This window comes from Petaurus breviceps, unplaced genomic scaffold, assembly GCF_028583685.1.
Source record: "Petaurus breviceps papuanus isolate PSGF00001 unplaced genomic scaffold, PetGlider_PUasm1.0 183, whole genome shotgun sequence".
Classification (NCBI taxonomy): Eukaryota; Metazoa; Chordata; class Mammalia; order Diprotodontia; family Petauridae; genus Petaurus; species Petaurus breviceps.
Genome location: NW_027185791.1, coordinates 15,705,149 through 15,717,709, shown reverse-complemented (window position 1 = coordinate 15,717,709; position 12,561 = coordinate 15,705,149). Strand labels below are relative to the sequence as shown.

The window sequence follows — 12,561 nt, the reverse complement described above, 5'->3', positions numbered from 1 at the left end:
TGGGGAGGTTAGAGAGGGGTTTGTGTGAACTAGAAAAGAGGTTCGAGAAAAGCAATGCTGGACACATCTCAGTGAGAAGTCTTGCTCTAAATGGGAGCTCAGTTGGCCTCTGCAGGTGTTTCAGAACCACGGCCACATGAGGTCATATAGGAGGGGCAGCCAGGTGTCCTTGTCCCACCCCTTTCGTGCTTGAGAAGCCTCTAATCTTCTGATGAGAATTCCTTCTTTGTTTCATTGACTTCATCTTAAGCAGAGGCTTTATAAATGCTTTCAAAGGTTTTCTTCAAGGTCTTCAGCCCGACTCTGCAGCTTCCTTAGGAGTTTGGCTTATACTGACTGGGGGCTGCTCTCTGCCACAGGACTGTGCCACAGAAGCTATCGCCTCCACCGTGGGCTCCATCCCCGACGTTTCCGCTTCTCCCCTGTCTCCGCACCGAAGAGCCAAGTCACTGGATAGAAGGTCCACAGAGTCCTCCATGACGGTGAGCCCAGCTTGTCCTGGCCTTCTACATTCCACAGGGCCAGGCAACACAGAACTGAGGTTTCAAGAAACAAGGTCCCATCTGTTTCTGTTCACAATTATTCCTTTTCTATTTATTCTCATTTTAGGGCCTGACATCTCTCCGTGCGCTGGCACCTTCTGTGTGATCACTTCTGTACTGATTGTACACCAGGGCTCCGTTTGGGGTGAATTGAAACAAAAGCCACTCCCTCACCCCTCATGCCTTCTATTTTTTTCGACTTTCTCTAGTCTTTAGGAGACTTGAAATACTATTTTTCCGATCCCTCTCTTTTTATTGTGCCCACAAAAAGGCATAGGAAGCATAAAGAACAACTTCATGGGGCTCTCTGGGAAGTTTCACTGTAGATGCAGGCCAGCTATACCATAAGAGTGGCCGAATAAAATCAGGATTCTGGGGACTCAGGTCACCTAAGGACCTTGGCTTCTCTATCTGTCTTCCTTTAATGTGATTTTTAAAAATATCGTTTTAAGGCAGCATCCATTTTTTTTTTCTCGGATTTTGTTTCTGCAGAAAAATGGCTTTCTTGTCTTTCTAGAGTGAGTCTCACTTTAGGGCACTAGCAGGATCCATGCTTTGGGTAGTTCATAGGCATTCTCTATGATTTCTTAGTGAAACTTGTGTTTCATTGTGCTGTATATCTTGCCTGTCCCCAGCTATTCTCTCCTCTGCTTGATATTAAAAGTGGATAGCCTTGATTTAGTCAAGGTCTTTGATCACTGTGGTTTGAGGGTGAAGCAGAAAACTAACATCTCAAACAGGGACCAATCACTGAGATCTCTACTCTTTTTTTTTTTTGACCAGTGATTAAATTCTTGAAATCATGGAATGGTACGTCTGACATATGTGTCTCAGTTTCTGCCACTTGGGCTATTTTCTCCATTACTCTCATCTGAATTCTAGTTACTTTGGGATATTTGTTTAGGATCTTCTCTCTTATGATTTGGGACAAACAAAGTGCATATAGAAATGGAGCCACAGAATGGGAGCTTCAGTTCTTACCTTCCATTTTAACTCTTGAGTTTGAAGTAGGAAGATGACCGCAGCAAGCTCTCATCCCATCTCTTGCTCTGTGATTTCCAGAGAACGACCCCTTCCTTGGCCTCTTCAATCTGTCCTTCCAGCTTCAGTGAAAAGTATCAACATCCAATCCCTGGTAGTGGAGGTTGGGATCTTAGTGCTTGTGAAAGGTTTGGAAGCCACAGACAAAATAAGTTTGTTGGACGGGGAGTAGAGGAAGGTCCTTACCTTGGTCAGAGGGGAGGAGGCCAGACCTGTGAAGAATTAAGGCAGGAACCTCACATACTCTGTTCTTTTCCTTAACCCTAATCAGATGAGAACTAGTATGTGCAAAAATCCAAATAAAGTGGAAGAAATAAACTAAGGAAAGACGAGGGCTCCTTCAGGGGCTTGGAGTCCATCTTCTTGGATCTGTGTGAATGTCCTAGAAACACCAGGATTTTTGTCTGTTACATGATAGACTTTCAAGAAAAAAAAGGGCTGGAACAATTAATTACCCTTATCACTTAGTTTTGCTTTTTCCAACTATGAGGTCTATTCCTACTTTATAGGGAAACAGGTAACTAAGAAATGATCTTAATTGATCAGTCAGCCACAAGGTCATTCTGGGGAGGTCACTGCTATGATTAATGAGTTTTGCTTGGAAAGTCACTGTGCCCATCCCTTCTGTTGGAGATGGCAGATTTTCTTCTGTGTCCCCACCAGAGACTTTCTGAGTGAAAAGGGATCACCTTCTCCTTTAACCTGGGTTTTTGTGACTCTCTGCCACCCTCATACAGTTCACATTAAACAAATGTTTTTGTCCCGGGATCTCTCCCTCAAGCCCATCACCCTGACCCTGTGTGGGCGTCTCACTTAGGAGGAAGAGATTCTGTCCTGTTGTGAGTAGTCATAGCTACTCACCTCTTGCTGCTGCTGCACACAGAGAGAGCTCAGGGTGATGACCAAAGCGGCTCCTACCGTGACCACTCTGAGCAGAGTTTCTCCCTCTTCTCCAAGGAGCTTGTCCAGTATCTCCTTATGGAATGGAAAACAAGAAGCTCAGTGTTGTGGGGTGCTGTACGGTTACGCAGAGTGAAGCATTCATTTCCTCAGCGTCCTCCCAATAGGAGGAGATGCTTGTTACCTGGTGTAGAGCGCTTCTGCGCCTGGCATTTGCCTTCTTGCAAGGGATGAAACCCCTTACTGCTGTCCTGTAACTCTTTCCCATTCCTCCTCATAGCCTGACCTGCTGAACTTCAAGAAAGGCTGGCTGACCAAGCAGTATGAGGATGGCCAGGTGAGTTCAGTGCCCACTTGGCCAGGAGTCCGAGCATGGATGTTTTATGGAAGTGTCAGTGTCTTCTTTCTCTGTCTCCAAACTTCCTGGTTTAATTGAGTATTTTTACTACTAATCTATATAACTGAGAACCTCAGAGGGAAGAGGTCTATGCCAGCTACTCTTAGGAGGAAACTTGGGGGTGTGTGTGTGTGTACACACATATATACACATACATACCTACATACATATATTTTTCCCAGGTAGCTGCTTCCTGTAGGATGCCCAAATCTATCTGGCCCATCTGCTCCCAGAAATAAGGGACCTGGCTCCAGGGCTGCATTTTAAGGCATTGTATTCCATTTGCCTCTGAGAAGTCTTTTAAAAAATTATTTTTGGGGCAGCTAGGTGGCACAGTGAATAGAGCACTGGCCCTGGAGTCAGGAGGATCTGAGTTCAAATCCGGCCTCAGACACTTAACACTTACTAGCCATGTGACCTTGGGAAAGTCACTTAATCCCAATTGCCCTGCCCTCCCCCCTCCAAAAAGGCAAAAAATAAATAAAATGATATTTTTAAGAAACAAATATTTTTTGAATTAATCTGTCTTTACCCCTACTCTTCCCCTACTCATTGACTAAATTTTTTTAAAAAATCCCTTAATGCACATTATCTCAGTTCAGTAAAACAAATTCCCTCATTATTTTAAAAGGCCCGCCTGAGCTTTTGGTTTTCCTAGTGGAAGACTTGCATGGTTAGGTTGGTTTTTTGCTCTCAGCTTTTCCTTAGCCTCTGGAAGCAAGGCTCGAGGCACCAGTGCCGTCTGATGCTCCCATTGGAGTGGGGCACACTCCTGAGCAGCCTGACTCCCAGTGGAGAAAGATGAAGTGAAAATGATTGCATTCGGGGTCTAATGGAACTCTCAGTTCCTGTGGCTCCTCCTTCCCTCTTCCCCAAGCCCAGCTCTGTTCTTCAGGAGTAAAGCTGAGTGGGGCCATGGATTGAGCTCTGGGCCTCAGTCAGAAAGACACTTACCAGCTGTATGACCTGGGAAAGTCACTTCACCACTGCCTGCCTCAATTTCCTCATCTGTCAAATAGAGGCAGCATTAGCACCTCTTTCCCAGGGTGGTTGTGCAGATAAAAGGAAATAACATTTGTAAAGCGCTTTGCAGACCTAAAGCTCTCTATAAATGCTGTTACTGCTGTTGTTGCTACCACCACTACCACGACACTCAAACCGTTGAGCCTGGACAGGAACTACCGGCCTGACGAGCTCGTGTTACCGCCTGTGGCAATTCCCCGGCCTCTGCTCTACATCTGCGTCCTTGCAGGGACCTCCCTCAGGGGTGGGGAGAAGGGAGAACTGTAGGAACCAAGGTCCACGAAGTAGCAGTGAACTGTGGGGCTCTAAAGGGTCCTGCCAGTCCCAGGATCTGCCTCTTGTTTTCCAAATGACTTTTCTCAAAGGTCATCTTCCTCTTTTCTCTCTCTCCTCCATATCCAATCCCCTTGGTTTTGCCTGAAGATCCGAGTTTCCCTCATTGCTACCCACAGTGAAGACTTGGGAACTTAGCTGGTTAGTTTGCTGCTATTGGCTGCAGGCGGGGAAAACCCCCACAACAAAACAGGTGCCCATCTCGTTAGCCAGCCAGGTACATTGCAGTGTGACCACTCAGGACCACCTGTCACCTTTCCCAGGCTTCATTGGGAGGAAGTCCTAATTATGAGGCTTCTGACAGAAAATCCATTGAGGGCAGCAAAGCAAGTGGGCTGTGTTCACCAAGCACCCAGCACTGTGGAGTCTGGAGAGAGCCCAGCTCTTGGCTTTCTGGGTTGGCTTTTCACTGGAGAAGCTACAGCTTCACGAGTTGTCCTGACATAGATGCATGGCTGCTTGGAGCCTAAGCACAGTCTTCTGTGTTCCACCAGTCACCGGGAGGGGCTGGAGCATCGTTGGCTTTACCTGTGCTCATGGGAGGTGTCCCACAGGTTATACTTTCTCAGATCCAAATAGACGGCAGAATGAGAGTCCTGAAAAATATTCATGTGTCCTTTAAAATTTTTTTTCTTAGTGGAAGAAACACTGGTTTGTCCTGGCGGATCAAAGCCTGAGATACTACAGGGATTCTGTAGCTGAAGAGGTGAGCGTTTCCTGTTTCACCTTTATGCCAGTTGGCCAAGTGAATTCAGGCTGAGCAGATCCAGGGGGTGCCTGGCTCCCAGGGATCTGGCTTCTTCTGGCCTCAGGTTCTTTCCTTTGTGGATTTAAGGATGCTAGTGCATGTTGTCATGTATTTCCTAGTCTAGATCCTGTTGGGAAAGTTAGAGTACAATGAGGTCTGATTTTGATGTCCTTGTTAAGTGTTTTCCTGCCTCTGATGTTTAGTTTTTGGAAGACTCCACCTAAGGGAGATGTGTGTGCAATGTAGCTCACCAGCTTTTCTCTGTTCTTTGGAAAACATTAGGTAAAAAGCTCAGGATCAATGGTCCACTGTGTTTTCTTTATGATGAGATGGTTTTAGCATGCTGATCTCCAAGAAAAAAAAGAGTTTGGTATTTCCTGTTGTTACCTGGATAAACAGGGTAATTAGGCGGTGGAGTTGATAGGGGGCTAGGTCTGGAGTCAAGAAGCCTCTTCTGAGCACCAGCCCTGGAGTCAAGAGGACTTGAGTTCAAATCCAGCCTCAGACACTTAACACAAAAACTAGCCATGTGACCTTGGGCAAGTCGCTTAACCCCAATTGCTCTACCTTCCCCCCTCCAAAAAGCAAAAAAAAAAAAAAAAAAAGAAGAAGAAGAAGAGTCTTACTTAGTTCAAATCTGGCCTCAGACATTTAATAGCTGTGTGACCCTGGGCAAGTCATTTAACCCTGTTTATATCAGTTTTTATCATCTGTAAAATGAACCGGAGAAGGAAATGGCAGATAGATATAGATAATACAGACTTCTTCCTTAACTTTGGGAGAAAAAACTCACACAGTTTTAAACAAACTTCACTGATGTAGGCAATGCCCATTATGATTCTTTCTTTCCTTTCCAGGCGGCTGATTTGGATGGTGAGATTGACCTGTCTACCTGCTGCAATGTCACTGAATATCCAGTCCAGAGAAACTACGGCTTCCAGATCCATGTAAGCAGAACACGGGCCAGGAGAGAGCTCAGCTCATGAGTTCTTGGGATCATAGATTCAGGACCATTCAGAGCATAGGGACCTCAGAAGTCCTCAAGTCCAACACTCTCATCTTGTTTAGGAGGACACGGAGGTAGAGAGTCTGAGGGACCCAGCTATTGGGTGAAGTGGGATCAGAACCCAAGACCTTCTCACTGTTGAGTTACTGTGCCCATAAACCACACAGTTGTTAGAGAGGAGAGAAGGGATGAAACAGAATGTGGAAGACTTTTTGTTAAATGGACCACCGCCAGCTACCTACTCAGTAACTAGTTTTAGAAAATTGAGTACATCTCTTTTCTCAGGATAATTCATCTTCTTATGAAATACTATACTTTTTTTTTTGCTTTTTGGAGGGGGGAAGGCAGGGCAATTGGGGTCAAGTGACTTGCCCAAGGTCACACGGCTAGTAAGTGTCCAAGGCCAAATTTGAACTCCTGAGTCCAGGGCCGGTGCTCTGTTCACTGCATCACCTAGCTAGCCCGATACTATACTTCTTTAAGGGGAGATTATTCTGGCCCCAGTTTGCCACTGTATCTCTTCCCATAGTGAGGATTATGGAGAAAAATATGACGCCTCCCAGTCAGTGCTCTCTGTTGTCCTAGGTCTTTGTCACTGCCTTTACTGCGTCTGTTACTTTCCATTATCACCCAGGTATCCCATCTTTTCTGTTATTCCTTCCAGTTCTAATCTGAACAAGGAATAGCTATTCCTATATTTCCTGTTCTTAAAAGCATAGAAATCCTGTTGAGGGTCTTTTGGAAGGAACGTGAGGATCTGAGGTGAAATAAATCTATGCACCAATAAACTTAAGACTAGCATGAACCGCTAGGTGGTGCAGTGGATAGAGCACCAGTCCCGGCTTCAGGAGGACTCCTCTTCCTGAGTTCAAATTTGGCCTCAGACACTTACTAGCTGTGTGACCCTGGGCAAGTCACTTAACCCTGTTTACATCAGTTTCCTCTTCTGTAAAATGAGCTAGAGAAGGAAATGGCAAACCACTCCATATCTTAGCCAGGAAAACCCCAAACGGGGTCACAGAGTCAGACACGACCGAATAACAACAAACTAAGCCTAGTTTTCATTAATTCATTCAATGAATATTCTGCGAATAAGACTTGGTCTCTACCCTTGATGAGTTTGTAACCCATGGGAGAGATAAGTTATATTTACAGATATAATTATGACAAAAGAGAATATGTGAGAAGTAGAATATGAGTTATGCAAAAAAAAAATTTTGAGGTGAGAAATAATAATAACCAACAGTGATGTAACACTTAAACATTTCCGAGCAGATTTATCTTATTTGACCCCCACAACATTATTAATAAACATTATCATTTCCATTTATTTTACAGATGAGTCAGCTGACATTCAGAGAGGTTAAAAGTCTTTCCCAGGGTCACACAGCTAGGAAGTGTTGGAACTGGAATTTGAACCAGTCTGGCACTCCAGTTCAAAACAGCTCACTTCTGGCTGGAGTGGTCAGGGAAGAGCCCAGGGAAGATGTGGGATTCTGTTAGTCGTGCACGTAGAGGCAGAGAGAACATTCTGAGCAGAAGTAATAGTTTTAAGTAGTAAGGCCAGAGCATAAGCGCGAGATTTCTTTTGGTTATAGTAAGTCAGTGCAATTTAGCTGTATGAAAAGGAGTGTAAAGGAAGATAGAAGCTGAAAAGGAAAGCTGGAATCAGATCACAGGCCTTGAATGCCAAACTTAATGAGGTTGGATTTTATTCTCAGCCATGCTGTGTAATTAAAAGTTTTTAAGCAGGGAAGTTATGATTACAGCTGTACTTTAGGAAGATTAAGAGAATAGTCTTATGTATCATGGACTGAAATGTGGGGAAAAGATTTGAAGCAGACATTAGACTATTGCAATAGTCCATTAACTATGGCAGTGATAGCCAGAGTGGAAAGGGGGGGAACATGTAAGAAACACGTCAGGTAAAGAATTGGGAGAGCCTAGCAGCTCTCTCTTCCCTCTGTTTTATTCCCCAGATGAAAAACAAGTAATATTTCAGGTTGTGGTCGTAGGAAGAATGGTAGTATCATTAATAGAAATGGCAAGCTGGGGGAATCGTTTCCTTTGAGAAGGAAGATTGTGACTTTAATTTTGAACATAATGAATCTGAGGTGCTTTCAGGATATCCTGGTAGGAAAGCCTAATGGTTAAGACAGGTCTGGAAATATAGGTCTGGAGCTTGGGCAACCATGTTCAAGGGAAGAGATGAGTGAAAGAATTTGGGAATTTGAATATTTTGATATTTGAAGCTGTTGGAGTAGAGAACACATGTCACCCAGTGAGAATATGGAAAAACGAAAAGAGGATTGAGGACAGAGTCATGTAGAAGGTGAGAAAAAGTGGGGAAAAGGCATTTAGGAAGGCAACAGCAGGAAAATCAGGATGGAGAAGCAAGAAGAGGATCAGTCTTGCAGGGAGCTTGAGAAAGCACCGAGTTGTCACTATCATCTTACATAAACAGAAAAATTGACATGAGGAAAAGCCGATTTTAAAATGAATTCCATCAGGAGAGAGTTGATAAGACAGCAAGATACGTTTGGCCACGTCAGCTGCAGATCAGATTCATACTTTCCTTTAAGAGGACGGAGAAATAGCTGACGTCTTGACCTTTCTCTTTTAGTGAGTTGGTAGGAGTCTCAGCATAGTGAGTGATGAGATGATTTTCCAGCTTTGGCTTTGTTGTACAGGCCAAACTGGCTTTAGCATTTGTGTCGACGGCCTCTGGCTGCTTTTGTACCCATCTCGCAATAATTATTTTCTCATTTTCCCATTAGCCAATTTTCGAGGTGGACTGGGAGGTTAAAGTATTAATTTTTATCACTTTTTAAAGTGTCTCATTTGGACTAGAATAAGAACATAAAGGTGAGGAATCAGGAAAAAATAAATCCACTTCCGTTCCATGAACATTAAACATCAACTTTGTGTAGGCTTCCTGTGTCCAAAACTTAGGTCTGATGACCCCATCACTCCCTTGCTTCAGAAGCTCCTGTGGCTCCCTCTCGCCCCTAGGGTAAAATCTTATCTCCTGTTTGGTATTTAAATCCTCCCCTGTTTGACTCCAACCTGCCTTTCTACACTTTTTGCACCTTCCGCTCCTCTACTCACCCTGGTTTCCTACCCCATTGGCCCGGGTGCCCCATCCCATCCACAATAGCACATCTGCAGTCCCTGTGCCTGGAGTTCACTCTCCTCCTCCCCTTCCCCTCACAGAGTCTTTAGCTTCCTTTATTAAGACTAAGTTCAAGCACTGCTCCTGTGGTAGACCTTTCCTGATTTCCCAGTTGCCAGTACTACTGTTTGGCAATTTCTTTGTTTTCACTTTAAATATGCTTTCTGTTTAATTTCCTCTGTACCTATTGTTTCCCTCCAATAGAATGTAAACTCTTTGAGGGCAGAGACTGTTTCTTTCTTATTTTTTTGTATCCCTAGTGCCCGGTCTGCTTTCTTGCTGTGTGCTAGGTGCTGGTGTCACTGAAGAGGGTAAACACGTGTCTGCTCTCAGATAACTTGCATTGTACTGGGGAGGGGAGAAGGATTCAATCTGTAAACAAAGAAAGTAGATAACGACTAAAGCACATGAGGGAAAAGAGAGATCCAGCCATGTGCCATGAAAAATTTGAGGAGGGAGAGATGGGAAGCCTCTGGGAAGGCTTCATTCATGGAAGATAGGAGACCTGAGCTCTGCTTAGAAAAAAAGAGGATTTCAGCAGGGGCATGAGGAACAGAGAGGAGCTGAGGGTAAAACAGGTTGGAGGCAGGAGCAGGGAGTGGGTATTTATGAATAACCTTATTGACTGAACTCCCAGAGGAGAAGGAAGAGCCCAGAATGACTCAGAAGTAGACTCCATGAAGGGGAATAATGTCCGTAATGACAGAAGGAGAGCTTAGAACCAGCTCACAGACAGATGCCATGTAAAGGTTATATTTTTTCCTGTAGGCAATGGAGAACTTGAAGATTTTTTGAGCAAGGGGGTGACATGGTCAGAATGGTGCTTAGGATTTTCCTAATGAACTACTTTTCGGCAGGTCCTGCCTGTGCTCCAATGGAACCAGATGATAGCCTAATCCCATTCCAACAGTATGCATACTCTTGTTTATTAAACAGAAAGCTGGAGAGGTGATGGCCATGTTGTAGATTTACTTTGAAGCTGGTCTCCAAGATAAGCTACATTTGGTAGTCTGGGACTACCAGCCTTATTGGTAAAGTCCCCTTTAAACCCTGACTACAGCTGTCCAAATCCATTTCAAATGATTCCCTTCCAGAAGGGAAGGCAGAATCTTGAGCAACATTTTGATATATTTTTATATTGTCATCATCGATTAGGTATTTACTGTGTTCTATCTAGACAAAAGAAGGAGAGTTCACTCTTTCTGCCATGACTTCTGGAATTCGACGGAATTGGATCCAGACCATCATGAAACATGTACACCCAACCACTGCCCCAGATGTCACTAGGTAAGTATTTGAAAAATATCCCCTTCAGGGCTTCTTCTGCTCTCTTCCTCTTTAACTTCCTCTTTCCCTTCTTTCTTCATTCATTCCCCCCCGTGGGGTGAGGAGGGCAGCTGGGCTACTTCCTTATCAAACTCAAACGAGCATGGCCTTCCCTCCTCCTTTTCTTTCATACTCTCTTACTGCTCATTTCCCATGTTGGGCTGCATGGTCTCTCTGCATCCAGTTAAATACTTAAGGCTAGTATTTTTTTTAACTATTTAAGGGGTTCTTAATCTGATTTTTTAGCACCTCTTTTGGTTGAAGGTGGTATTCATACTTGTCAGCTGGATTGCTAGCTATAAGTCTGTTTACATCTTTCTCCCACATCAGGAAGAAAGGAGATAATACTCTTTGGCTATTGCAATCTGACTGAACCAAAGGCAACACGTTTTCTGGCCTCCTAGAGAACACCTTAGAGTTTCTTTCTCTTAGAATTCTCTCTTCTCCTCATTCCTGAATCTCTTAATTTTCATGCAACCAGGAAAAACGCCTATTTGAATCTCTCGGTGCTGAAGCCCAGGTTGGAAAACTGTGTTCTCTCCTGTTTTAACATTTTGTGGTTTGTATATCTCATGATTCACTGCATGTTTTCCCTCTCCTGCATTTCAGGTCAAAAACCCTGCAGTTTTCCTTTTTAAAAAGGTGGGAGGTGAGAAGGGGGGAAGAAAGAGATGGTAGAGAGACTTGATTCATTGGCATACACGCACATGTGTATATGTGTGTGTGTACAGACACACACACATATCATTCTGATGTACCAGTTGTGATTCCAGATCCATCTCTTTACATGGATATCTTATGATACAAATAGGTCCAAAGATAAGGGCAATGACAGGAACCATAACTGAAATTTTAAAAATATCATCATTTAAAATTCATCCTTTTCTGATGAGAAATTTGGAAATAGGCTAGAAGCTTAAGTATTGAGGTTTGGAATATTCAGTGTGCGAGTCCACAGCTCTAAAGTGGGCACATAACCAGTCTCTTTGTTGATAGTATTTTGTCCTCTTACTGTATCCCCCACAAAGAAAAGTCCCTTCTCATAACCCTTTTAGCTGCCTTATCCAGCCTCTATTATCTAGCTTCTATTACCCTTTAGATCAGGAAGAAGTAGAGAGGGAAAATGGGAGAGTTTTGGTTTTTTTGGGTAAGCGGTTGCTCATTTTCTAACACATTAATCTTCATTATTTCTATTGTTTCATTTGCCTGAAAAAGACGGAGTGTAATGGGTCTATAACATTAGATCTGTATATCTCTTGGACTCCCTCAAATGAATGGCCTTTTTGTCTTTTTTCTTTGGGCTTGGTGGCACTGTGCAGTTGCCATGATTGGATTCTGAAAGAGAGATGGATGTCTTGGAAGCTAGGTGTCAGAAAACAGATTTTATAAAGACAGCACTTTTACTTAATATCGCTCAGCACCAGCAGGATTGCCATTCTCATCAATGTTCAGCAGTTGATCAGTGAGCACTTATTAAGCCAGGCCTGAGGAAGCATTTAGTTTTGCCTTCTTTACCAAGACTACCAACATAAAAATTCAGCTGTGATGGCTTTTGGGGGTAGGTTACTTTAGGAATTGTGTATGTGTTTGAGTGTATGAGGTAGACTGAAAGTGTAGCAATGTCATTTTCCTAGTCTAATAATGATGCTGAGAAATTTGACCTTGATTTGGTAGCTTTTAGTGAGCCCTTCGGTGTTTTTAAGCAGGGGAATAGTTTCATCAGAGTTGTGTTTTAAGAATTATTTGTGGGATGGATTGGAAAGGGTGGAACCCAAGATCCAGTGACTTTAATATCTAGCATACTGGTAGGCTAATCTAGAGTTATCTTGGAATTATTGTTTGCAAAGGATCTGTATCTCCTTGTAAAACCTAGGTAGGTAGGGAGATGCAAGGATTTAAGGTATAGATAGTTAATAGGGTATGGATAGAGATGGCCAGGTGGCAGAGTGAGTAAGAGCACTGGCCCCGGAGTCGGGAGACCCGGGATCGGTTCCGGCCTCAGATACTCGGCACCCACACAAAATAACCGGCCGTGTAACCTTGAGCAAGTTACTTAACCCCAACTGCTTTAAA

At 43.7% G+C, this 12,561-nt stretch overlaps 1 protein-coding gene across 6 annotated transcripts in view; it reads left to right on the top strand.

The window, feature by feature from the left end:
• MPRIP (myosin phosphatase Rho interacting protein) overlaps positions 1 to 12,561 on the top strand; it is a 237,508-nt gene that overhangs the window by 178,120 nt on the left and 46,827 nt on the right. For all 6 annotated transcript variants that reach the window (XM_069087914.1, XM_069087915.1, XM_069087913.1 and 3 more), the window contains exons 9-13: positions 360 to 482; positions 2,764 to 2,820; positions 4,874 to 4,942; positions 5,842 to 5,931; positions 10,340 to 10,449. In XM_069087914.1, coding sequence (XP_068944015.1) covers positions 360 to 482; positions 2,764 to 2,820; positions 4,874 to 4,942; positions 5,842 to 5,931; positions 10,340 to 10,449 — 449 coding nt within the window. The remainder of the gene's footprint in view (positions 1 to 359; positions 483 to 2,763; positions 2,821 to 4,873; positions 4,943 to 5,841; positions 5,932 to 10,339; positions 10,450 to 12,561) is intronic.